The 27,144-nt window shown below is 49.2% G+C and overlaps 1 protein-coding gene across 3 annotated transcripts in view; it reads right to left on the bottom strand.

Moving 5' to 3' along the window:
- Positions 1 to 27,144, bottom strand: part of VAV2 (vav guanine nucleotide exchange factor 2) — a 99,673-nt gene that overhangs the window by 8,453 nt on the left and 64,076 nt on the right. For 2 of the 3 annotated variants that reach the window (XM_042878787.1, XM_042878788.1), the window contains exons 4-19: positions 19,811 to 19,879; positions 14,969 to 15,071; positions 13,274 to 13,372; positions 12,050 to 12,118; positions 11,345 to 11,445; positions 8,443 to 8,542; positions 7,556 to 7,651; positions 7,071 to 7,139; positions 4,928 to 5,014; positions 3,029 to 3,114; positions 2,620 to 2,752; positions 1,567 to 1,676; positions 1,223 to 1,324; positions 1,047 to 1,135; positions 510 to 526; positions 208 to 229 (exon numbers count right to left, since the gene is read on the bottom strand). In XM_042878787.1, coding sequence (XP_042734721.1) covers positions 208 to 229; positions 510 to 526; positions 1,047 to 1,135; positions 1,223 to 1,324; positions 1,567 to 1,676; positions 2,620 to 2,752; positions 3,029 to 3,114; positions 4,928 to 5,014; positions 7,071 to 7,139; positions 7,556 to 7,651; positions 8,443 to 8,542; positions 11,345 to 11,445; positions 12,050 to 12,118; positions 13,274 to 13,372; positions 14,969 to 15,071; positions 19,811 to 19,879 — 1,352 coding nt within the window. The remainder of the gene's footprint in view (positions 1 to 207; positions 230 to 509; positions 527 to 1,046; positions 1,136 to 1,222; positions 1,325 to 1,566; positions 1,677 to 2,619; positions 2,753 to 3,028; positions 3,115 to 4,927; positions 5,015 to 7,070; positions 7,140 to 7,555; positions 7,652 to 8,442; positions 8,543 to 11,344; positions 11,446 to 12,049; positions 12,119 to 13,273; positions 13,373 to 14,968; positions 15,072 to 19,810; positions 19,880 to 27,144) is intronic. The other variant, XM_042878789.1, reaches the window with a different exon arrangement.

Raw genomic sequence — 27,144 nt, 5'->3', positions numbered from 1 at the left:
AAGATGTCTGTGCCCTCCTCTGTCTGAGCAGGGAGTTATTGACAGGCAGTGCCAAAGCCTTGGGAAACAGGAGGATCCCATTCCTGCAGCAATCAGCTCTTATTTCCAATTTCAGAAGGAGTTCTCCCCACATCCCATGTGCCCAAGCCTCTATGACACCTCCAGTTGCAATCAAGATGCCCTCTTGCAACGCAGCAATGCCCTTACCAGGTCCAGCACTCAGCAAATCCTGCAAAGAGAGAGGAAAAATTCCTATGAGGACACAGCAGTCCCAGCTCTCCCCATCTGAAAACATCAGGATAGGAAACCTCCCTCGCTCTGCTGGGGGTTGGCACCTTCTGAAGCCCCTGGTGTCATGCAGACTGGGCCACTTTTTGTCATCGGTCTCCCATCCTGCCCCCAATTACTGGGACCCCTGAGACCTCTGCCAGTGCCCCACCATGAGCTGAGCACCAGACCAGGCAAGGACAGAGGGAGGGATGTGGGGAAAGGGTCCTCAAACAACTTACCTGGTCTGCTGAAGAGCCTGCAAGAGAAATGTTGAAATAGGCCATTAGTTTACCAGGCAGCAAACCCATTTTCTGCTTCCCTTGATGCCACGAGGATCCATAAAGCAGCATCAACACCTGACCAAGGAGGGGTGTTGTGGGGTCACTCCTCAGCTCCACACCTGGTGGGAGGGGATCAGCATTGGGCATGGATGTCTCATTTGCATCAAGCTCTGAGATTTCACACCCCCTCTGATGCTGCTCCATGAAAATCCCCCATGGCACAGAGCACCAGTGCTGTGCTGGGTCACCACAGAAGAGCCTGGGTTGGTTTGAGGACAGGGATCTCTCCTTGATTTTTGGTGGTTTGGTCAGCCCATTTGCTTATGAAACCACCCACCACTATGAGCTGCAGCCCTGGAAGGCAGTTGACAGCATCATCAGATGTGCTTTAGCTGTTAACAAGCAGCTGATAGCACTTTAGGCGGGTGAACTTTGGGATCATTCACATCCATTAACCTCAATGTCATAAGCTACTGACATGGCCAAGTAACTCACCCATCTTGCAGGGAGGAATGATTTCCAGGCACTCCTTGTGAGCACCAGCTCCACATTTTGGGCAGAGATAGCCCTGGTAGAACGTTCCTCTGTGCAAAAGGAGATCACAAGGTGTTAGTTCAGCTCCTACCTCGGTCTGTTTGTAAATGAAGAACAGCAAGAAGTGCGTGGCTCACCTTAGGAACATCTTGCATGCTTTGCAGTTGGTGGTCTTTTCAAATGTGTACATCTGGAAGCTGTGGTGGTTTGCATTGGCTTTTTCTGGCTTTATGTTGGACCTGCAGGAAGGAGTGGGATTATTGACCTGCCCCCATCACCTCTTCTGTGCTCATGGCCACTCGTGGTGTTTGTTTGCATTTCGGTCCATGTTTGGAAACAAGCTCTGGGGCAAACACTCGGGGGATAACTTCATGCTGGGCCCTGCCTCCCTTCACACAGAGTCCCATCTTTCCATGGGAGCTTTGCCACCAGAGCTGCTCTCCAGCAGCCCAACGCTCCTCGCCCCGTGCCCAGTGCTCACATTGCCATTTCAAACTGCTCCATCCACTTCCTCTTCATCTCCTCCGTCTTGCAGAAGAACTGGAAGCCCTGCTTTCCCTGAAGGTGGATCAGGTAGAAGCCATACGACCACTGCAAGAGGAAACAAGAAGCGATCGCATCGCTGCACTCCCAGCACCTGAGCAGCTCCTGAGCTTTTATTCACATTTCTCAAGAGCTGCTCTCAGCACCCTGCCCCTTTTCTCTGCACCTTTGCAAGGATAACAGTAGGGAAGTAGGAAGAACAACTCTATCTCTGCAGCACATCACAGCTAATGATGCCTGAATCCGCCCTGCACTGTGCACTATGGCCAAATGGGATTTTACGGTGGCAGATGAGAGAAGTGGGATTTTTCTGCTCCAGTAGATCCTCCCCAGCCATTATCTCTCCCCCTGACAACAACTGACAGCCCAAGAGGAACACCTGACCTGCACAACACACATATGCTCTGCCTGTCTCATTACAACTCTGCACAGAAAAACATGAGAGAAAACTGCGTGCTTTGCTTACCATTTTTCCATGAGACTAGAAAGCATTAGAGAGCAAAGAGGAAATATATTGCATTAAAACACAAAGCTAGCAGCATTTCTTCAGCATCCAAGTGGCAAAATGGGCTTTTCACACCCAATGTCATGCGTCCCATCCATACAACATCTAACTACACACAAGTTCCTGCCTCTTTGATAGCTGGACACCAGCAAAATGCTGCTCCTTCAGAGGCAGCTGCATTCATCGAACTGATTTTGGCAAGCTGGCAGCAGGGCTGCCATCCCCTTGCCTTCCTCTCCCTCCTCCCTCCCACCCATCCTCTCCAGGGCTGTTTTGCACAGATGGAGGTCAGAGGATCAAGCCCAGCCCTGTACACCTAAGCATTTCCCAACTCTGTAAGGCTGTCCTGCCAGCTGACTGTTTATGTTCCAGCATTTTGCAAGCACTGTTTCTATTTAAAAAGACTGCTGGGAACATTGCTACCCAAGGACTGGCCAGAGCAGCTCCAAAATGCTCTCTGGCAGAGCTGATCTCCACTCCACCTACCTTCTTAATGTCCTTGTTGTTCATAGGGTCATCGGTCATCTTGTGGAAGAGCAGCTCGATAATTTCTTTCAGCTCATAATTGTATCCTTTCCTTTTGCAGACAATCACCACTTTATCAAATAAAAATAAATACCTGCCCAGAGCAAGCAAACAAGCAAGCTGGTTAAGCAAGCAAACTGAGGTCCCCATTCTGAGGGAGAACGTGGAGAGCTCTGCAGAGCATCCCCAGCTGGGGCAGCTCTGACTGCTGCGATTTCACACTGATGTGCTTTCTGTCAGTGTGCACTCCTACAACTTCCAACACAGAGCAGCGGTTGCAAGCCAGCTCCTCTGGCTGTCACCTTAGCAGGGATGTGCTTTTGTTAGGGATTAATGTACCCAGCACATTTCTGAGCTGTTGCTCTCTCACCTGTCCTGCTTGGTGTGGTTCACGATGGAGCGGACCTTCAGCTCACCATCTATCTTCGGCCTCCCAAACTCCTCCAGCTTCACTTGCTGCAAGAAAGCAACGCATAGGTGAGACCTGCAGATAGAAGTGGGCTTAGGAACACCAAAATCCAAACTCCCCAAGTGCAGGACCCCGACCTCAGTGTCAGGAGAGCACCCACCTCAGGGCAGGGCTCACAAATCCAGGCAATTATGGAAGATTTGGGATCCAGAATGCAAAAGCCCACAAATTAATTTTGGGTTTCCTACAAAAGCAGAGCCAGGGCTCTTTACTTTTGATTCCCATCCTGAACCAAGACTGGGGATTTGACAGGCTGGCGTCCAACCCAACGGTTTGGTCAATTGGGTTTTCAGCTCCAAAGCCCTCGTGCATTGCTGAACCCCATGCATCAGTTCGCTTGCACATTGCTTACAAGGGAAAACCCCTGGTGAAGAAGCACCACTCGTCAGGAAAATAAAGATAAAAAAAGAAATATTGTATGCAGCTGCATGTACAGCCTGCACTCATCGCTGTGCCGCGTGGGCTCTGTATACACAACACCAACCACTCCACAACTTCCAGTCCATTGCAACAAAAGGAAACGCTGAGCGGAACGTGCGTGGGATTGATCAGCAGACAGAGCCGCTGCTTTGTTAACATCTCATCTCCCACACATCAAACCTGCTGCACGAAGGAGGGAGCTGCTCACTGCCCCCATTTGCATTCACAGCCTTGTGGAGCAGGCTGTCTGACTGTTCACGTGGATCAGGATTATCACGGCTGCTTCAAAACCCATGGGCTGCAATGACCCGTATCCCACTTGAGAATTTTTGCAGGTTTCTCTACAAAATTAAGGATTTTCTCTCCATCTGTTAAATAATCATCAATTAAAAGTTCATTGTTCTCAAACGAAGCCCGGGCTCAAAGAACCCAAAGCCACCACATCTTTGGGAAGCCCTCAGGGTGGGCACCGCTCAGCATCTCCCCTCCCTTTTGGAGCATCTCAGACCCCAAATTGCATTACCCCAATGCAAAGTGGGACTGCAGAGCAGCTGCGCTCACAGCTGCCCTGCCCTCCCCTCCCACCCCACATGGGGGATAAAGCTTATCAGCCTGCAGCTCTGAGCATTAAATGGATGGGCTTCTTCAGGGCTGTGAGCACACGAGTGATAGGGCATGGAAGGCTGGCTGGTGCATGGCAATGGGACTGCAAGTTTGAGACCTCTGGAGTTTGGAAGATGAGATTCTCCTTAAAATACATCCTCAGGAAGAGTGGTCAGGTACTGACACAGGCTGCCCAGAGAAGTGGGGGAGTCCCCATCCCCAGAGGTGTTCTAGAACTGCAGAGATGTGGCACTGGGACATGGTCAGTGGGCATGGTGGGATGGGTTGGGGTTGGTATCTTAGAGGTCTTTTCCAACCTTAATGAATCTGTGATCTCCTTGAGATTTTGGGGTGAGGTGTGTATTGTACGTGCCATTTTCCAGATAGGCTTTGTTATGCTTTCAAGAGCAGGAATGTCCAGTCTACCATTCTGTCTTACTAATTACAATCAAATACTTACATTAGATAGCAGACAGATACCTATTTTGGGGGAGTTCTTGGATTCCCTTCCCTACTGATAACATGAGAAAGTTGGAGGAATGTTTTCAGTGTTTTCATCCAGTCTATTTCACAGCGAGTTTGTTTTTTCTTTTTTGATAAAGCCCCCATTTTGATACTAACAGCCAGAATATTATCAGTGGCCAGGGACCATAGAAACACGCAGTGATGTTACTTGAGGCAGCACATCAGATTCAGCAATAATTGCACAGAAGGAAGCAGTTATGTTAATAATCATCTAATCAAAGTTGGGAGTGAGAGGAGGATCTTCCAACTTACCAGATTTTCTATAGAGCTCTGAAATTCGCTGATCTTTTTCAATGTCTCTTTGTCTCTCTTTACTTCATTTATGTACATGGCCAAGTCCTAAAGACAAAAGTGAGCATTGATTTTTTATTTTCCCCAATAGAACCAACACCTTCAATACAGCAGCTGGGCTGTGTTCCCACTCTTTCTCCTTGCGTGTGTTTGGGAGCTGGAACAGCAGCAGCACTGCAGGAACCCAGGCAGCACAGGATGCTGCAATCACAGGCAACACCAGACGAAAAGGAAAAGCAGCCCAACAGAGCTCTGCTGTATTACAAGTGATTACAAATGAAGCAAAGGAGCCCATGTTGGCATCCATCGTGGCTGCCTGCACCCCTGAGCTGCATCCCAGCACCTCGGTGTGTGCTGTGCTGGCAATGCAGGAACATTTCTGCTGCAGTTTCTCCCATTTCCCATAAGAGGGCAATGCATGAACCCAGTAACCCAAAGCATGGCATATATCTGCTGTGAGCCCAAGCAGCAAGAACCTCAGCTCACCTTAATTCCCTTCATCCCCCCCGGGAAAAGAGCTCTGAGCCATTTTCATTATCAAAACACCCACCTCTGTCCTATAGTAGAATTTCCAACCATGCAATGACAATTTTGTAAAATGAGGAGACGCTCTGTGGTTCTTGCTCTTCTCTGAAAAAAACTCTTTGCTTGCCCAAATGTTGGCCCAAAGAGAAAGAACCCATCCCCTTCAACTACAACTTCTTACATCCTTCCAACCATACCTCCCTATTTTCCTATCTGCTCCCTGCCTCCTCGTCCTCAGCAAGAGCTCCTTGTCATCTTGGATTAAATCTGAAAGCGGAATTTTTTAAGACATCCCCTCCAGGTGAGACCTTCCCAACACAGGAAGGGTTAATCACACATGATAATTACTGATTGAAATGACAATACTTATAACATCACCAAACACCCGAGCCAGGGATGCTTATGAAGAGCAACAAAAGTAAAAGCCTCACGAATGGAGGTCAGCATCCTCCATCAGTGCTCGGCTGTTCCCTCCTCCTGAGCAGACCATCCTGAGTGCAAAAGGGAAACCCAATTCCAGGGCTGTTGGTGACTTGAAGCAGCAACGTGCAGGCTGGGTGTGTAGGGTTATCCCCATCCTCTGGGGTTCAGCCCTGTGTGCTCAGGTGTAGGGACGACGCAAGCACCACTTGCAGCCTCTGGGTGCAACTCCTGCCCCCTCCCTGTGCTAATGATGACATATGCAAAGTGAAAGGGAGTGAAGCCCTTTGGGAAGGGCAGCTCCAGTTGTGGATACCCACCCCCTGCACAGCTCACCCCATAGGGCACCCGACATCCACCAGCAAAGGAGACAGAAAGGCTGGAATCTTGATGGAGAGCACTACTGTAAGTTAAGCCCTGGTTTACAAATCAATTAAAATCAAACCGCTCTGCTTCCTACGCCCCTTGGCTAGCCCAGCACTTTGTGATGGGGCAAAGAAAGCAAACAAACCTCTCTGATGACTATTGGCAGCTTCCTCCCAAAAATGCTGACTCTGCAGCAGAGACTGCATCCATTTATTTATCAGCAGCAGCAGCAGTGGGTGCTGCATTACGGGGCCATAAGCAGGGTTTAACAGCTGTCACCAGGTCTGCTGCTTTGTCTCATCAGCCACGAAGGACATTTTCAGGGGAGTGGGATTTGTGGCACCAGAGGGAATCCCTTCTCCCTCTCCCAGCATGGCTGTTTGAGGCTGTACTGTTCAGCAGCGGAGTGGGAATGCAGTGTCCTTCAGTCCTAACTAGAATGACCTACATATGGGCTTGGACTCACTGGCTTGCAGGGACAGCGGCTAAAAAGGTCACCAAAGTTATGTAACTGTGGGAAATGCAGCGTCACTAAAAAGCTGAGGTTCAAGAGGTAGAAAACAAAGTGACCTCAGAGCAAACAATCAAGGCCAGGGATGAACCCTGCAATGCTCTCGAGAGAGAAAACCTGGATTTAATGGGCTGAATTCTGCTGACAGTGATCCTGCTGCAAGTTTGGAGTGCACAGCAGGGAGTGTATCCCATCAAACAGCAATCCACACACACGTGCCCTAAAGGAGAGCTGCCCTCCCCAGGATGCTGGACTGTCTGTCCACCCACGAGTCTGCTGTACCTGCATTGCTTCCAGAGCCTCCTTTAGCTGCTGCTTCTCAGGCCGGTCTGATGAGTGGCTGAGCAGCTCCTGAAACACAAAAGCACGTGGGTACATGGGGAAAGCACCGTGCATCAATCTGCAGGGCTGCAGCTGCTGTGCTGGCAATGGGACGGGGCTGGAGCCAACGTGCTGGTGCTGCCGAGCTCCCTTTTGCAGAGCTGACGGCAGGAATTTCACACATAATCAGATTATATGCAAGCTTATTTTATATTCATTAAGTGCCTCTCGTGGCTAACAAGTGCAGAATTACCCCAGGTCACCATGCTTTAAGAGACGGCACAAATACTGCGGCGCGTTAAGGAGCTCTCCTAATTATTTCATTTGAAAAGGGGAGAACAAACCCTCCCCGTGCATCTGGCAATGCTTTGCTCTCCAGCATCAAAGCCTGAAGTTGCTACACCAGGATGGCAGCTGGAGAGAAGTGCTAAAGCTGAACCGCTTACTTTTAACAGGAGGTGGTATTTCAGAACTCTCTGCATGGGAACCACCAGCAGATCCTGCAGCTTAAATTTCCCATCCTGAACCTTCAGCGTGCATTCCTGGGAGAGAAATCAATACGTGAGCAGAGCGGCAGCTGGGGGAGAACGATGACAGCCCCCCCCATAAGAATCCCCCAAAGCCCCACGGCTGCAACATTTTGCTTCTGTTATTGAGGAGGAGCTCACAGGGGCTGGGCCCTACAGCACAGCGGTCTCATGCAGCTGAGCTACTGCAGCTTAATGAGATACTGCTCATTAGGAGGGCAGACAGTGCTCCCAGACCTTGGGAAATGTCAAATGAAACACATTAGCTTAACTCACCTCCTCCGTGGCTTGAGAGCATGCACTTTATTTGTGGGGGGCTCAAAGCAAGCACGCAGACAGTTGCTGTGGCTTTGCTGATAAGGATTAGGTCATTAAGATAGGCTAATGTGATCGCATGAAGTTTTGCACTGCTGCCTTCACCCAGACCCATTTAAATATGAGACTGTGCTGTGTTAGCTGAGGGCTTCTGTGGGCCAGGGGGAGAAAAGCGAGAAGCACAGGGCAAGGGGAGGCTGCTGCAGCATGCAGAGCACGTGGCTCAGAGCTGATGCAAAACCCAGAGAAGATACTTAAAAAGACAGAGCCTTCACCCTAAATTGGGCAGCTGCCCAAAGAGTAAAGGGGCGTTTGCAGAAAGCAAGGCAAAGTGCACAGACAGCCCAGCAAATACAGATTAGTGTCTAGAATAAAGCTGGGGAAAAAACAGTGCACCCCTTCCAGGGCATCTGGGTCAGCTTACGCTGTCCTGCTCCCCAGCAAAAGGGCTTTGGGGTGAATGGGTGCCCTGGGTGCCCCCAATTGCTCACCTCCACCTTCTGCCTCACGTCGTCCCGGTTGGCGATGAGGTGGTTGAGTGTGTTCTGGGCGTACTCCATGTGGCTGCAGTACTTGCCATAAATCAGCAGCCTGGAGAGGGGGAAATGGCAAATGTAATTGGAAACACTTGCTGGCTGTTATAACCTGTTATAAAAGATCTATGTATGTATATATGGCGAGAGGACAAGGCGAATGGCAACTCCCCCATGTCGCTTCTTAGCAAAGTATTAGCACTCTTTTACTGCAGCACTTTTAATGCTGAAGTCTTTAGCAGGGCTGGAGGCTGTCAGGGCAGTTCAGCAAAAGGGGTTCTGCAGCCCCAGTTCTGTGGGTGCTACAAGGTCAGGCTGGAGGGGCTCTGAGCACCCTGTGGTTGTCCCTGCTCACTGCAGGGAGTGGGACCAGATGGTCTTTAAAAGTCCCTTCCGACTCAAATGATTTGATGATATCCCCAAATTTCTGGGTTCCAGCCAGCCTCATGCCCTGTCCTCCTGCAGCTGGGGCTGAGCAGATGTTGCAGCCACAGCTGCACAGCGCAGGGCTTGCAGGATACTGCCAGGGCTCAGAGAAACCCGATGCATTGCTGACTGTTCTGTGAAATGCACAGAGCAGGGAGCGCTGACCCCTGCAGCCCAAGCACACGCCTTGCTGCAAGTTGGCTTTTGCTGCTATAATCCATCTGATGTCTTCATCAGCTCCGTGCCTCCCTGCTGGCAATGCTCTGCGTTTTTGGCTATGCCACACCATGGTTTGCAAAGGCAGAGCAAGGGTGCACGCGAGCAAAACAGCTTCCCTGCACCAAAAATCCACAAAAATCCAATGAAAATCCACTTCCCAAGAGCATTTCTCACTGGCATTTCTGAATGCCTCACCAAACACAAAGGCAAGGTGCTTCAGCAGCACCCAGAATGGCTACGGTGGCAATTATTGAACCTAATAAGGGAACAAGAGGCTTCAAAACCCCCCTTGAAGCCCAGGGACACTCAGCTGGATGTGCCCCAGCAGAGCTCCACGTGCACAGCAGTGCATCGTGTGCTCCTCACAAGGTGTGCACTGAGCAAGGAGAGGGTGGTGTGGTGACAGCAGCTGGTGACAGCCTTTGGCAGCACAGCAGAGCTCCGTAAGGATGCCCTGGGCTATAAATCTAAACACCTGACAGCAACAGAGCAGTTTTGCTGTGGATTCCCCCTCCTTCTCCATTTTGCTCATTAATCCTGCACGACAGGTTTAGGTCCTTCCCCCCCCTTCCCCGCTGCTAACTGTATTGCTGCTGATAAGACACATATTCCATCACTCGCTGGAACTCATCCCTTATTTCAGGGCCCTTCTTCTCAAGGGAGACAGAACCCAGCACCTGGTTGATGCTGCTCCACGAGCACGGGACTCACACCCAGTGGTTACTGAATTGGGAGATTTATGGGTTGTGCCACCCCGACCAACCTGCAGCCAACACAGATCAATCTGTTGCCTTTTCCCCTTGACAACTTCTGAACACTCGCAATAGTATCTGGCTTGCCAGCACTTGGAAAGCCCCAAAGAGGCTTTGGGAGCATAACTCCAAAGCCCCAGCTTTCACATAAAGAGTTACAAACCAGCTCCTTTTTAAAAAGCTCTGCAGAGCAGCGGAGCAGTGCATCATCTGGATGGGATGTCTCTGAGGACACAGATGGGAACAAGAGCCCTTTGTCACAGGTACATCAGATGGGAAGGAAGGTCCTCGGCACAGGGACCCAACAGGACTCTGAAAGACACTTCCAGTGGGGCAACAGCACCTCCCCATATGAGCTCTCCTCCTGCCTCCCATCTCTTTGCTGTAATGGGACTGTGTCCCTTTTCCCTGTGGCTTTTCCCCAAGAAGGAGAGGGCCTTGCTGATTGAGCTCAGGTTGCTCCAAACGATTCAACCCCAAGAGCTGGCTTTTGGGGTCCTTTTCTTGGTGACATTGGAGCAAGTTCTCAACATTTCAAAGGGTGGCACCACCTCTGCTGTGGCCAAACTCTCAGGGATGCTCTGCCCCATTCCTGCTGTGCTCATAGGAAAAGATTCCTGCCCGGGGACAGCACTGGTGTGCACAAAGCTGTGCCAGGAATGAGGAGATCAAAACCACCTAAATGAGCTTTATAAGCATTTCTGAGTTATTTGCATTCTTCTCCGGACCCTTTTTTTTTTTTTTTTTTATTTAATTCAAAAGCATTTGCTTTCTAAAAGAGGCACTGTGAGCGATGGAATATCTGACCTTACGGTGTATTATTAATGCAGATGGTATTTCTGGAGTTATTGACTTCTGAATGGCATTTCTATGTCTAGACACTGGTTTAAGCACGGTGAAATAAAACCCTGGCATGAGTCCACAATGAATCAGGCCTTTGATTAGTATTAAGAATATTAAAGACTTTTATTAACCTTATCTTTGTGTTCTGGGACACTCCTCCTTGCAGCTGCCAAAACACAGAACCTATTATGTTTGCAAAAGCAACTTTCACATTTACTCATCATGCACTGGACAACACCAATGCCAGACATGGCTTTTTTTTATAGCTAACCCTTGCTTTGATCTAACCAGACAGACGTCTCCAGCAAGGCCAGATCCTGCCCTCGAGCCCCTGCAAGGTTTGCAGGAGGAGACAGTGCTAAAGCCCATGAAGGTGAGGAGGCTTTGCTCCGTTCTGGTCCACCACAAACATAACGTCTCCACCTTTATCCCCTCCCAGCCACCTCTGTCCACGTGTTGTATTTAAGTGCAGGCACCTGGTGATGCTACAGCACCAAGCTGCTGAACGACTGATAGGAAATCGCTGTGCTGAGATGCACCTCATGGTCCGAAATGAATCCTACAGTTCAAAGCCCTGATTTGTTAAACTGGAGTTGTCTGAAGGCTGTGTTTCCTTTTACCTCTCTTTGAATTCCAGAAATACTTTAGCCAGGCTGCTTCCTCCAGACATCATAGAGACATCGATGGCTCGCAGGAAATTGAAATGCACTTTAATTAGGTCCTAAAACAAAGAAACAATCAATACTTTACACAAACCCAAAGCGAGTGGGCAAACAGAAGGGCACGCTCACCTCTTCCTCAGGCAGTGATGCTCTCCATGCAGCTGATTTTAAAATAAGCCATCCTAGTGAGGGCAGCCCTACACGGCCACGATAAGATGCAACGTGGGACCAACAGAGCTGCACTGAAGCCCCCTGTGCACGGCTACTGGCCCATGAGCAGGGCAAACCAATGGAGCCCACAGTGTGCTCTGCCCAGTGAGGGCTCTGTGCTTCACTCCATCCTGCATCCCCATCAGGCTTTAATTCTGCAACAACCCAGCTGTCTTCCCAAAGCACTGCTAAGTACTTTGTAAAACACAGACAGGTGAAGTCTCAGCTCTGCAACATCCACCTCATACAATTATTTCCTTACCTAGAGTTTATATAAACCCTAACTTTAAAATGAGCACTAAAAATATCTTTTAAAGCCACTCAGCACACAAAGGGCTGAACCTATCCAGAAGAACACACCAAGAAACGTGCAATCTGAAAGCCTTTCTTAAGCAGGATGAAAGCTGAGCTGCCACAGAAGGAGCAAAGGCTGAAAGCAGTTTGTGCCATTACCTCCAAATTGATGAAGATAGCTTCCATGTCTTGTGGGGTCAGTACCAGCTTCAGTGGGTTCATGTAATTCTGCAGGAGGCAAAGGAAAGGGGATTGGAAGTCAAGAGTGAATAAGTGGGGTTGTTTTTTTTTTTGTTTTGGGTGTATATTTTTAATTTCTTTATGATGAATCTGATGGACTCTCCACCACATTTCAATCCTCAGCTGCAGCTGTGAGGAGCTCCAACTTATCTCTTCAGCTCTTTGTATCTCTCACAAGAGTTTTGCCCTTGAAAAAGAGCAGCTGATAGGATTACATTGGAAATGCCTTTCTGGACAAATACCTACATTGCTTTTAACTACAAAAAGCCCGGATTCAACGCTCTGCAGACAGGATCCTGCAGCCCATAATATGCCATTGGAACCTGCTACTCCTCCACAAGCCTTTGTGAAGGAATATCAAAGCAGCAACCTGACCAAAACAGAAGGTTTATGACTACTTTCAAAGAAAAAGCACTATTTACACACATCAGGATATTGGCTTGGAAAATGGGAAACGTCATTTGATTGCGCTCAGGTTGCAGATGGAGGCAAACCATTACAAAAAGGGGAAACAAAAGGGTTGGGGTGATGAGAAACATCAGTTTCATTTTCCCTATTGTTCTCTATTCCTGCCACTTTTCTTGGAGCCAAAATCACCTCCGGGCTCTGGCAGCACCCACAGCTCCACCATTCATTTTATTTCCCAAGGAAAGGCCCAACCATCGTTTATCAAAACCAATTAAAACCCAGCAACTCGAGCAGCGCAACGTTGCTTTTAATCCAATTAATGTCAGTGACAAGTCGGAGCAGCTTCAGCACTTCTAAAAAGTGCCCAGAAGAAAGGAACCATCGAATCACCCAGCAGCAACCAAAGCGATAAGCTGTCTGCAACCCGGCTCTGATCAGCGAGACGCCCCGGCTGCACGGAGCTGGAGCTCAGACCCAGGGGCAAGAGAACAAAAGATGGAATTTCTCAGTCTATTTCCAATCAGAAAGAAATGCACTGCTTGGCTCTGACCGCACGTTTGTTCTTGTTAGGATGTGTTTCCCATCTCCTCCTCCTGCTGCGGTTTTACACGCGAGCATCGATGCTGCTGTGTCACATCAGCCAGCTCCCGTGCAACGACCACCCCAGCACGACTGATGCAGGACTGAGTGACGAGGTGGAAGGGTTTGGCATTGAAAGGATGGCTCAGCGCTTACCTTCTCGATGTCTTCGAGTGTTTTGTAGTATTTGGCCTCCGTCTCTTGGATTTCCAGCAAACAGCAATTCCTTTTGTCATCTTCTGTCATGCCCATTTTCTAGACAAAGTTAAAACAACGCATGGTCAGAGTCTGAAGGGTGGCACAGCTCCAGTTCTGCCTCCAGTGCTGGCACAGTCAGAACAAGTGCAGGTTAGGAAAGGCAGAGGAGTACTGTCATTGGTTTAGGTTAAAGGGAAGAATTTTTATCCAAAAATCAGAGGAAGAGACCTCGGCTCTGCTATTCAATATGTTTCATCACAGACAGCATTGCCTTTTTTCCATTTACAACAACTACATCACCAAAGATTATCAGTTAAAGAAGAAATGAGAGATAAATGCTTTTTTTCTCTCTCTGGCTTTTGTTTTGTTGGTTTAATTTTCCTTTTTTTTTGCTTAAGATGAAACTCACAGCAGAGCCTAAATGGGTCATAAATAATATGTTAGAATTATACAAATCCCCTGCCAGGGCTGCCAATTCTCGTGGTTTTAGGTCAGATCTGATCACACATACATGCTTTTTCTCAAAGCCTCAACTCCTGGAGCCGCTCTTCTCACCCTTTCATTTGCAAAGAGGAGCTGAGAACACGTGCTGGGAGGTGTTAGGGTTTGGGAGGTGATTAATGACCATGCACAGGAATGACCATCCTCTGTACACCATGCTGGAACTCATGGCTTGGAACCATCAGCTGGATGGAGCCTAGTATTTTCATTCATGTCTTACCTGCATATATCTAATCTGAAGCATGCAGAAACACAAGAAACCAATTAGCATTACACACTTGCTATGGCAACAAAGCTTAAAAAAACCCAATATGTAGACAGGAACGTGGGTGACCATATTAAAAATAGTCTTTCTTGCTTGAACACAGGGAAGAAAGGGAACCAGAGCCACTGACCCAGCAGTGTCCAAGAAAACACAGAATACTGCAGAGGACACAGTGACAAACTGCCCTCGGTGCCCCTAAGTGCTGGGCACCCACACAGTGGGACTGTCGCCCTATTTTTGCCTTTTGTGGCAGAAATTCCTCCCAAAACCTCTCCAATTGGCAGCAGCCCTTGGGCCAACTGGTTTCTGCACCAGTAGCAAAGTGGCAAAATCACTGGTGGCCGCTGGGCTGCTCTGGCACAGCCTGCAGACAGCCCCACGTGCCTTGGCAAGGCTCCTTGGGAACATCTGCACCCAACTCTTGGCTCAAGGCAGGCTGATGGTGCAGAGGGAGCTGTGGACAAGGCGTGAAGTGATGGATGCCTCGCTCAGCACTGTCACGGTCCCTTGCACTGCTTGCAGCCAGAGCTGGGCACCAGTCTGCAGCCTCCCAGTGCCACCCAGCACTGCCACATGCCTGGTGTGGGGGGGATCTGTCACCGAGCTTGTTTTGCTCCAGGCAGCTGCGCTCCGCTGCCGTCTGCTGTTTGCAGGCAGGAGACAGTAATTAGAGTTTACACGAAGGTGGCAGATATTCGGAGGATGGCAGACAATTTGGAAGCTCATAGTGTGATGGAAAGCTCCTCCCAGCTCTGTGCCAGCAGAAATCAGGGCAGCCCTTCTCTTCCTTGCCGCGTTCCCCATCATTTACGGATCCCTCATTTATTTAATGTTCTCCTCTTCCTTCCCCCTCCATCACAGCTCTAAAAACAAATGTAAAGAGTTACCATGGGCTGCTGAACTTCCACCCTGATGATATCTTCGTAGATATCATCGCCTTCATCTTCACAGGGCACGCAGTCATAAATATCCTCCCCCAGATCGTGCTCACTGCAATGAGAAGGAGAGAGACCAGGGGTAACAGGGAGGCACGTTGCTGGTATGGAACGGGGAAGCCACGAGTGTTCATTGCTAGGGAGGGAGAGCAACCATGGCAATAGGAAAAGCCCCTGCAAGCACAGACTGTAAGCTGCCACTGAGAGGGGACATCAGAAGGTGATGGTGCTCAGTACTTCACTGCCACACGAGTCTTTACAAAGTCCCCCAGAGGTCTGTGAAGTCCTACAGCTCTTCAGAAAATCCAACCCGCCACAAGTACCAATCAACAACAGTAATTTTAGAGCTCAAGATCTACAGGTGCAGATCGCTAACAGCTCCAACCAAAGTCAATCCCATGGGATCAGGACAGTGAGAAGCACTGGAATATCAAACAGCTTTCACACATTTTGCAAACGATCTCTTTCAACACGGGCATTAATTACATAGAAATATGTTGAGGTGTAAAGCTGTGCTCAAACCATAGCGCTCACCATTTCTACATCACACAGCACTGAGCAGCACAGCACATCTGTTTGCAAAACTGGGCTTTATTTCTTTTCTAAATGCAGTTCTTTCTATTTTTAAAAGCAGATTTATTTAATAAAAGTTTGGGGATTTTAAATAAATTCACTGGCATGATGTATCCATCCCATTCTTCCATAGTGATGCATTGCAGCTGCTGTAATAATGCCCACTAATAGCTGGTGATCCATCTTCCCCTTCCCAAGCGTTGCCGTCACCGTTATTATCTGTACCAATATTTATATTCTCAGCTCCTCTCCTCATCCAGAGCAAGTAACTCCTGCTTCCTGATTAATCTTCCCTTCTCGGAGTGCTGGCTGCCTCTCCATACATCATTTCCCTGCTCAAAGGATATTAGGAAGCGTATGGTTGAGTTGGCCAACGCACCCCTACGCATCAACATCAAACCTTCACCCCAAGACCAAAACACAGGCAGCTCCCACACCCCAGGGCCAATTGGAAAGATGCTTTTATCTCATCCTTGCTGGATGGAGCCTTGTTTATGAACGCACATCTCTGCTGTATTGCTGACAAGCACCAGAGCATGCTGGTGCCCAGCCAAGTGGCACGGAGCAGCTCTCTCGGAGCAGCCTGCCCAGCTGCTGGCACTGCTGCTCTGCGTCACTCCATCACTCATATTTTGTCTGCCAGAAGTGAAAATACACACTGCTCACACCCTATGATTAAAGCAGAGAACAGGCATTGGGTGATTTTTGACAGTAGCAACCTCTGAGCGCTCCAAATTTTAAATGCTGGAAGGAGTGGGAAAGCAGGGCAGCTATTTGGAGCATTTATCATGGCAATAGGCTCAGCATCCTGAGCATGCTACACACTGCCTGTACAACTTGAGCAAGCTCCAAGGTGTGATTGAGGTCAGATCCTCTTTTCTGTCTTCACGGGCAATTTACACCTTCACTAACAGCAGCAGACTCTGAGAGTTATCCATAGGGATCACAGCCTGGATTGGGAGGTTATGGAAAGGGATTCTGTCCTCCTTTCAGAGGAGGACACCAGCGTTTGCTATTACTGTTATTAGAATGGATAGAACCATCTTTGGGCTGGCAGCATCTTGCCCAGCCAAGGAAACTCATTCAAGGCAAAAAGAGGTAAAAGCTTTTCTTATGTAAGGCAGTTTGAGGCAAAAGCAGTGCTGTTGGCTGAGGTTTTCCTCCCTGGCAACGACTGCTCTGTGCAAACGCCCTCCACCACAGTGAACCAACCATGCCAAAACCCCACCTATACCACAGCACTGCTTCACTCTGCTGATGAAAAACCCAGAGCCACCAGGATGGGCAAAAGGAAGGGGGAGAAGGAGCTAAAATAAGACATTCAACAACCAAACCCAAACTCCCAGCCCTGTGGGCAGGACAGGGGAACCTTATAATCTCAAAAATGAGCCTCAAAGAGTTACAGCAATGAATGCAACCTTAGGGACAGCCCGAGCAGGACACAAAAACTGGGTGATGAAGTAGAAAAGATGTGTGCAAGTGCTATGGCTTGAGCGTCCTGGACCACAGAGCAATTTATTTAACTGGCTGGCGTGTGTGGTTTTTCCAACACAAAAAAATAATGAGAAAAGTGGCAGCTAACTTATCATCTCACCTTGGCTTCTCAATTCTTTTTCTTTTTTTTTTTTCTTTTTTTTTTCTTTAACACATTTGAGAGATTCTGCTGATCACGTAATTGCTTTGGGAGATATAACAAAGGTACGCTGGTGACAGCAGGGAAAGAAATACAAGAATATAACAAAGGAGACCATGGTGGGGGGCAGCTTATGGATCAGGCCTGTGCCCAAATGAATGGCATCGTTTGGACAGAAGTTCTCACTTTTAAGGAAAGCACCAGCAGCATCCAGCCCTCCCCATCTGCCCCAATTGCTCCCAGGCTGCCATCTGGCCAATGGCTGAGGATGGGAAATCAGAGAATTTGCTCACTCCCCTGAGAGCCTTTTAGTTCCTCCTCCCCTTTCCATCACCAGTTGTTCTTTAAAAAAAGATCAAATAGTTATCTCTGTGAAATTGTCTGTAATGACCTCCTGGATGGGCAGCCCAGTGTTGGTGACATCTGTATGGATAGAGGTGGGAGCGAGGCACCAACATCCTCTGCACCCAGCAGGCTTCCATGTGCTGCCCGTGGGCACACAGCTTACTTGTGCACTTTGCTTCTCATGGTCCCAGATCTGCACCTCCATCACAAGCTTGTTCATAATTGGAACGCTTTACTGAGCAGGAATTAACCCAAAATATCAGCCACAACCTGAAAACCTCACACCGGTCCCCAAAACACTGTGATATCACAATGAAAAGTGAAACGCTCCAAAGGGCAAAAATAACCCCTTGGATAACTTGCACTCTCTGTGCACAGATAACAGCACAGAGAGGTGGGGGTGCTTCTTTTGCAAGTGAGAAGATTGCTATGTGTGGCTTTGCTGTTTGGTAGCAATAGATTCCATGCCTTTTGGGTCAATTTACTGCTTGCTGTGCAAACCATTTCCTCGCCTCTGACACGACATTTGGGACACACTCACCTCCCCAGGGCTGCTGGGTGATGAGCAATACGAAAGGCAAAGCTGCTGGGGCAGACTGAGTCACTCCCAGACCATGAATGATGCCCTTGTTCTGCTGCTTCGAGATGGGCAGCTGCTAAGAAAGGGTTCTCTCATGCAGCCCCGTGGTTTGCCAGCATGCCAAACGGGTGCCCAGAGCAAGCAGCAAGCTGCAGAGAAGCTTCCTTGCAGAGATGCTCCTTTATCAGGGCAGGAAGGGGCTCGTGAGGCTCTGCAGGGTTATTTTTCCTGTTGCAGATGAATGATATCTCCATCTTATAGGCTGTGTCTCTGCACAACAGAGCACTGATTTCTATGAAGGAATTTGAACTATCCCCACATTTATTTACACACTCCTTTCCCCACTGCTCCCATGTGATGGTGTAAAGAGGAGCTGAATAAGAATGGGCTCAAGCAAAGGGATGAGGAGCAGCTGGAGCAGCTCTCAGCCTCTCAGACCCCAATGCATGCAGCATCCCATCCCATTGCCCAGGGCTGCTGCGATGACAGCCAGCAGCAAAGCAGTTAGAGGCAAAAATCCCCACGGGTCAGTGCAGAATAACCTGCTGCAAGGCCAAGTCTGCTCGTGCACAAACATTTCTCATGTGTGCTCATGTGTGTGAGAATGAGGAATTTTAAAACTCAACGTGAAAGGGATTTTGAGAACTTTTTTTTGGGGGGGGTGTTGAAGAATGCTATTCTTGAAAGGATCCTTTTATAAGTTAAAGTTGTATTAAACTGCAGCAGTTGGGACCAAACCACAAGCGGGGGATGGCAGTATCCTGTGTTCCTGTGCTGGCAATTTGTGATTTACTTTTGTAATAACCAAAGCCATAAGGAACTCATTGGATTAAGGAGCTTATTATTTATGTTGTGGAACGATAATATTCAACTGCATAAATCCGCACATCCACCCATATGGATTCTCTCTATGTATAAAACAGAGTGCACTTCATAAGCACAGCCCTGGCCCTGCCAGAGCCAGGGGGAATACTGCCATCGAATTCCAATTGGGCCAGCACTTCAGCAGATACATTTTAGTTCAAGGTTGTTTGAAAGCCTGTTATATCACCAACACAGCTCAGGGCAGCAAATGCAGGCACCGAAGAGGTAGATAAATATAGATGCAGGATGCCAACCAGAGCACGTAGTGTTGTGTGTGAGGGACTGGCATGGATCTGGGGCATCCCTAACCCAGCAAAGGGTTCATTGGCTGCTCTACCATGCACAGAGGGTGCTGCACGCTTTGGTGCATTCACCTGGTTTTGCAAACTGGGCTGCTTGCAAAAATACACATCACACAGGTGTGTGTACTGCACCACACAGGACCTGTGTGGGTTATTCCCCAACACAGAGGCTCTTGGAACCCACTGCAGGATTTGCACCCGGGGCTTCTGGTGAGGGGGCCCAGCAGTTGGGTTAGGATTCAGGATAGGGGGTTTCCCAAGGGCTTGACCCCACTGAGCTGCCCCATCAACCCAGTCTGACTCACAGAGACGTCTCCCAGGGCTCTCTATGTGGGAAAGCACAGACCATCATAAGAGCCCAACAAACTGCTGGCAGGACGATCAAAGCAGCCGGCCTGGCTCTCCAGTTCCCACTGTCAGACTTTATCAGACTTTGCTGGAATTAAATTGCAACTTTTCCCATTGCGTGCCCTCCCCCTGCAAAGGTGAGGACTCACTCAGCCAGCTCCTCCAGGCTCCGGTACACATCATCATCATTCTCTGTGGTCTCCTCTGAAGGGAATGGCCTGCAAAAGAGATGGGCACAGTGTTACTGGTGCTCCTGAACCCCAATGAACTCAGCCTGGCCCGGAACATTGTGCCAGACAGGGCTGATTCCAGAGCAAAATACACATTGCAAACACATTTGTTTTCACTGAGGCATCAGGACATTGTCTTGGCTGCAGTGAGGAGCTGCACCACCCAGCAGCATCCCAAGCCCTGCACAAACAGCCTGCTAGGAAATCAATCCGCATCCAGCAAGTCTTCATAGAATTGCAGATGTTGGGAAAAAAAAAACCATATGAAATCATCAGGTCCAACCCCAACCCATTCCCACCGACCATGTCCCCAAGTGCCGCGTCTACGTGTGCCCTGAATACCCACAGGGATGGTGATGGCCTTGTTGGGATGGAGGAAACTTCAGGAAAGCATCACCAGCAGTGAGTCCCATCAGGACCAGGACGAGGGAGTCCTTACAAAAGCAGGGCTCCCTCATGTTAGCGACGCTGCAACAGCTGAAAGAAGTTAAAACCATGGGGGGACAGAGAAAGGACACCAGAAAGGCAAAAGGAAGGAGGGAGGGAAGTGGATTAAAAAGAGAAAGGGAGAGGAGTAGGGGGAAAAGCAAGAATTCCTTGGCTCATTCTGAAGTAATAATCAACGTACTAAGGAGATGAAAAATACTGCTTTAATTAAAGGCAATGTATTATTGCTGGCACGGGGCCCTGGCTCCGTGGGGCTGGATGCACCTTGTGACACTGACTGCATGCAGACCTCCTGCTGCCCCCACGTGTGCCCTCCTCCCCTGCCCTCCCACCTTCCATTTCACCATAGATCACCTCTCCTGAAAGATTTAATGCACGGCCTGGCCAGACCCTGAATTCGCTGAGTGGGGATCATGAATTTGCCTTGCCTTGATGAGCAAGCTATCTCCAACCTGGCACAGGTGCCAGGGGCAAGGATGGGGAAGAGCGATGGGGCCGAGAGATGGGGCTGTGCCATTTGGGATCACCCCTGTGCCCCAACCCTTGGCACCAACTGCAGCACTGCAACACCCACACAGCCCACGGGGAGAGGAGAAACCAGAGGTGACCTCTGCTTAAGTACCTGTGGTTAAAGCAAAAACAAGAACCCACCAAGAGGCACGACCTACTTTCTTCTAAACGCTAAATGTTTTGCTTTTCATTCCCTTCTCCAGCACTCATCATGGCAGAACGAAAGTGAAAGAGCTATAATGAACATTAAAATCACAAAACCACAAATCTGGGCTGGAGGTGTAATTGGGTGCTGTGATAAAAACCCCCTCATGTAAGGCACAGAGGCAGCAAAGAGGAAAATATTTCCTAATGAGAGTTTCTGGGAGACGGCAGCTTCACAAGGAGCCCTCACCTTGACCGTGGGCAGGAGAAGAATTAATAACCTGAATCTCTGCAATGTAATGGCTAGATAGGGATGCTCAGAATGCAATTAGGAGGTCACAGCAAAGAGAAGATTACTAAATGAACCATCTAAAATTCGGAGCTGAAGGATGGCCATTTGGACGACGCCTTCGGTTTGCGCTTTGCTCTCCCCAGCTGCCCGTGCAAAAGCCACACGTGGTTCCAGTGATGCTCCCCCTGTTTGTGTCATGGGAGCAGAGCAGTCAACTCACCCACGCTACCTATGACCAGTCCAAGTGCAGTTATTTAACAGAAAGATAACAAAATAGCTGAAACCTTGGAAATAAAGCGCACAAAGAGCTTGCGATTCCCTACGAAATCCTTACAGACCTCCGGGTGTGTTACTCTCCATCAGCAGTATTAAGTGCAATAGCTGGAAATGCCCAACAGTAATGAATAAAATACTTTGAGACCACTGAAAGCCAGAAGTTTTGCAGAGTTCCCAAATTGTTAAGGTTTGTTTGAAAACAAATCTCTCATTTAGAATCATTATTTAAGCACTGGACTTTGTTTTTCAATTCATCACCAAAGAACACCTGCTGAGCCATTTACACTTCATGAATGAAGAGCAAAAACCCCAGCAACACCAAACACTGCTGGAAAAGGCTCTTAAGGACCACATCCCTCCCAGAGCAGAGCTCTTACAGACTGAGCCCGCTGCATCCAACAGCATCATTTCCAGAGATCAAAGAAGAAAACACAAGGAGGATCGATGTTATGTGTTTGAGAGCCTAAAAGGGACGTTAAGACAAAGTGATTTGTCAGGGAGTTCAGCTTGACGACAAGAACCAGCACAGCTGATCAGTGCTGACACCCACTGCAGAGCATCCCTGTGATCTTACAAAGCATTCCGGCTGCATTCTGGGATGGAGAGCTCTCACAAACGCACACCACGGAGAACCCTGGAAAGGCAGGAGGAGCAGCCCACGGGTGGAGAGCACCCCTGGGTGATAATCAGTGAATATTTCGGGAGGCATCTCACGCACAAAGCTCTCGGCAGCTGCTCAGGTCCATCCCACACCGCATCCTCACCCCTGGTTCCACCGCACAGCCCTGGCCATGGGGAAAGCGCAGCTCAGGGCTCTGCCTGCCCACTCCCTCCTCTGAATTATTTAAGGTGAACGAGGTAGGCTGCAGCTCTCCAACAGCAATAAGCAGGAAGATTTATTTATGAACATATCTCAGCATCTGGGCACCTTGTCCTAGCGACTGAAGCCAGCTGTTGGCCTCTGGATGCCATCACAGAGGGTCAGGGATGGGGCAGCTTTACTCAGATGATTTTATACAGTAGCATCTTAGCTTCAAATCCATGTGTGAGAGCAGGATGAACCCAGCACAACTAATCCTCTGTTTTCCCTCTCTCTCCAGTCTGATTTCTGGAGGACAACAGCAGCCCGGTAGCAGGGTGGCAAAATCCCACTCACAGCCCTCCCCAGGGACCCAATGGGCAGAGCTGTGAGGCCACGTGCATCCTTAGCAAAAACCCACGGGAGGTGGCCCAGCGCTCACCAGGAGCTGGATGCCAGCATGTTAATCTTGCCCCATTTCCCCACGTCCAACAATAGCACTTTAGTGCTTTAAAAAGGGTATGTGACACCCATGAAACCTGAGCTGCTCCCATCTGCTGCCCCTTCTGCAAAGGATTTCGGAATAAATGGAAAGAGACGGAGCTTGAAGCTGCTGCAAATGGGATTCTCCAGCTCTGTTGGGATGGATGGGGCTGTGCTGAGTGCTTCTGGCTCAGGCAGAAAAACATTTTCATGCCATGGTATCTACAACCAGCAAGGAGACCAGGAGTTGGATGCAATGATCCAATCCAACTCAGGATATCCTATGAACCATAATTATGCCTTGCAGTAACTCTCAACCCCATGTCTGGATGTACAGATCCACCAATGAGCCCTTTTGAAGCAAACATCATAGCAAGTCAGAAACCCTACAGAAGCCTGTGACTGCACCAAGGTTTTAGACTTCAAGCTTTTGGTGTTAGTTTCGGTGTTAAGTTAGCAGCTGGCCTCAGCTCCTCTAATTTTGGCCAAGTCTGACCCGTGGGACCCGCTGGCATGTCCTTGCACCACGTGCCACTTGCTTGAAGGCATGGGCTGTGAGTAGAGCCTTCATCCCAAACACATGCACCTGCACACCTGCATGACAAGAAACCCTTCCAGAGAACAAAACTAGAAGTGCTCAGACCTCATCTGCAGGATCCCAGCAGCATCCCTTTCCTTACTAACATTTGGTCATCAGCTGACACCCAAATGGATACCCCCAAGTTAACTTAGTGACCTAAGCATGAGTGCAGCTCTGCTCCAGAGCTCTGGGACCGGTACTGGCCACATCATCCATCCTACAGATGGCTTTGTGTGCTATGGATCCTTCCCTAGGGAACAGCAAGTGACTGAATCATTGGATCATCCAGGTTGGGAAAGACTTCTAAGATCTCCAAGCCCAACCCGAACCCATCTTACTGTGCCCACTGACACGTCCCTCAGTGTCACCCCTCCACGGCTCTGGAACACCTCCAGGGGTGGTGATTCCAACACCTCCCAGGTCTCTGACCACAGGACTGCCCCAGCACCACGGGTCACTCTTTGGCCATGGGCTCTGACGCCCCTCAGGCTGACACACAGCACAACATTACATCAGCACAGCACTCGCGGGGCCGTCCAAAGAAAACCATGTGGCTTTGCAAGATGCTTGCGTGCAACTGGAAACGCATCCATCGCGGACTTCAGTGGGGTCAGAGGGATGAAGCCAGCATTACTCAGAGCTGCACTGAGGCGGTGGGAGCTGACCACGTGACCCGAATTTCCCCAGCACTGCTCCCAGCCCATCCCTGGGCACATCCCCGAGCTTTGGTTCCCATCTGTGAAATGGGAACAAACCCAGGGAGTGATTTTGGGAAAGTGCTGCGAGGCAGCTGAGAAGCACGCTATTAGCGTCCGTTAATAAAGCAGGGCGGAATCAATTCTCCCTGCAGAACAAGGCACATCGGAGCATACCAAAAGCTGCTGAATTTAATTAAAATCATGCTATTGTGTTACATTACTCATCCCTGGAAAGAACAGCCTCGTGCGGTGCCAAATTTTAGACATGCCTCCTGAAAAAAATTACGATTCGCTGTTATTTGTGGTCTGGAACTTGCAAAAAAATTCTCCCAAGATTAATTCTGATAGAAATTCAGCGAGGAAGCAGCAAGCTTTATCGTCAGATAACGCAAAGATGATGATTCTGCAGGAGAGCACTTCCAGCACTCGGCACAGCCCTCTGCACAGTGCCCACGGCTTAGCTGCACGCCCTGGGTTATCTTTAGCTCCAATCTGAACCAAATAACTTCTGGAGACTACGAGACAAGAAAATAACAGCTCGTATAATTTGATGTTTCAACACATTATCGCTTTTTCTTTCTTGAATTCCCACGTAGCAGCGCTTCGCTCTAGAAAGCAGCGCGATCTCTTCGTCACTTCAGCTCCACTTTGACAATGACAGATGGATGAAATCAAAAGGGGAATCCAGAAACATCTTTCCCAAAGAGAAAATAGAAAACTCTGCAGGCTAACAGTGCAAGAAGTCTCAGCGTGGCGTGGGCACAGGAGTGGTGCAGTCCTCGTCCCTGCAGGTGTCCTGGAACCGTGGAGATGTGGCACTGAGGGATGTGGCCAGAGGGCATGGTGGGGTGAGTTGAGGTTTTTAAAGGTTTTCTCCTACTTTAATGATTCCATAGGGCAGGGAGCCTGATGGTAGCATGGCCCCCAATGGCAAGGAGCTGTGACACAGCAGCATGCCCCCAGTTTGGCTGCAAAGCAGAGCTGTGCACTTCAGGACTGCATTTTCCTTACGCAGAACCGAGGGTATGGAGGGGGTGAGGGAAGCTGCTTTTATTAGCAGATGCTTATGGAGTGACCTCAGCATTCCCCTGACCCATAAAGTGGCTGCACAGCAAAACATCTCAATGACATTTTTCAGACTCTCTTAGGAGCAAGTCTGTGCGGATACATGCTTGCCAAAATAAACCTGTTGCAAGTGTTTTTAGCTGGAAAAGAGCTGCTTGTAGCCAAGGATCCTGCTTATCACCAAAGGAAGAAGCTTTGGTCACTCTTAATGCAGCTCTGCAGGTGCCACAGGGAGCCACCCCCAGTCGACTCGATGACTGTTAGCTCTGTGCCCAAACCTCTGCAGCTTTGTGCTGGTGAGGACTGGGGGCAGCAAGGCAGCCATGCACCAGGAGCTCAGGACTTCTGACAGCTCAGGTCATGCAGACGTGTTTCAGGGCTGTACCCCAGCCCCAGGAGCAGAAGCATCCCTATGCATTTTCAAGGCACGGATCCCTGACGCAGCTTTCTAAATCTGTTTTATAGCAACACTTGAAGTGTGCGCAATGGATACACAACAGCAGTAAAAAACATAATGGGTAGAGTGCAATTACAGCGAGTGCATCGGCAGGGAATGAAACAGTCCTTGTAAAAGCAGCCTTGCAAAACAGCTTCTGCAACCACCTCCTCACTGCCTGAAGACACTCAGGCCCTAATCATTAGCGACTTTAATTGCTCACATTTTCACACCCGGATGGATCCACTCCTGCACTGAGCCTCCATCCCCAGGGGCGGGGGGCCCACAGCCCAGCCACCACCAGCACAAAGCAACGCACCTGTCTGACAAACATGTCTTCATCCCCCATCCCCAGGGGACCCCCAGCAGCCGTGCAGAGCACGGCACCATCCTCTACCCTCCTCCTCATCCTCCCCAGACGCAGCCACAGAGCAGAGTGCAGCAGCGTGACAAACGCTGTGGCCCTTCCTCCTCCACATTTGCAAACGTTATAAAACCTGCTTTATTAACTGCAGTGCCTTCTGAAGAAAGTCACTTAAAGGTTCAACTCATATATAAAGGACTTACTTAGATTAAGGACCTCAGTAAAAGGCCTTTGAACAAACTGACTCCTTCCCGTTCTCAGATGGCTTCAGTGCGCGCATTAAAAATGCATGCAGGCAGCAGGAGCCAATATTCCTTCACCTCCTGCTTTGCTTGCACAGCTCCGCTTCCAGGAAAAACACATCTTGGGGAGATGACAAAACATTGCCCCCTGCTCGTGCTGAGCCCGGGGAGCTTGCCAGCACCAGGTGTGTGATGGCCTGGGTGCTCCTGGGCAGTGGGAACAACTGGGCTGCAGCAGAAAGGCTGAGAGAAAAGTTGTTAGAAGCAAATCCTGGGGGTTTGCTTTTTTTGGGGGGGAGCTGCAGCAAGAAGTTCTGCTGTCTTTCAGAGAGAAGAAAGAAAACATGGAAAGGGAATGAAAACATGCTCACAGGGGAACCTCTGTACAACATCCCTCCAAGAATGCACTACTCCTGTCCGCTACAAAGTCCTCACACCGAACTTGGAGGCATTTAGTGCCAGCCACTAAAAGAAACAGCATAATAAGACTCCATGGGCTGCAAGACAGGTCTGCAGGGGAAGCTCCAGGGGCTCTGGACCTGGAACAAAGCCTCCTTGATCAGAGCCAGCCATGGGTAGGCAAGGAGTGTGGTGGTAACCTCCTCCTGGGTCTGCTGACTAGCATCCAGACAGATGCAGAAGAGGATGAGACACAAAAATGATAATACAGATCTCCTCCTCAGCTGATGGGTGATGCCTCAACAGGATGAGCTTTTCCTTGTCCCCACACGCAGCCTTATAAAACAACCCATGGGTGAAAACAGTGGTAAAAGGGCACTGCTGCATCACTGCAGAATCCGTGTTCCCAAACAAGAACAAATGAAATGTGCACCCACCTCCATTCACCACACTGCTTCACCCAAAAAAATCAAACTTATTTCCTCTGATTCTCTTCAAAGAGTGAAAATGGGCCCTCC

The sequence above is a fragment of the Lagopus leucura genome, unplaced genomic scaffold (genome assembly GCF_019238085.1).
Source record: "Lagopus leucura isolate 7727_CA_CO unplaced genomic scaffold, USGS_WTPT01 Super-Scaffold_100022, whole genome shotgun sequence".
NCBI lineage: Eukaryota > Metazoa > Chordata > Aves > Galliformes > Phasianidae > Lagopus > Lagopus leucura.
This window is presented reverse-complemented; position numbering and strand designations above follow the sequence as displayed.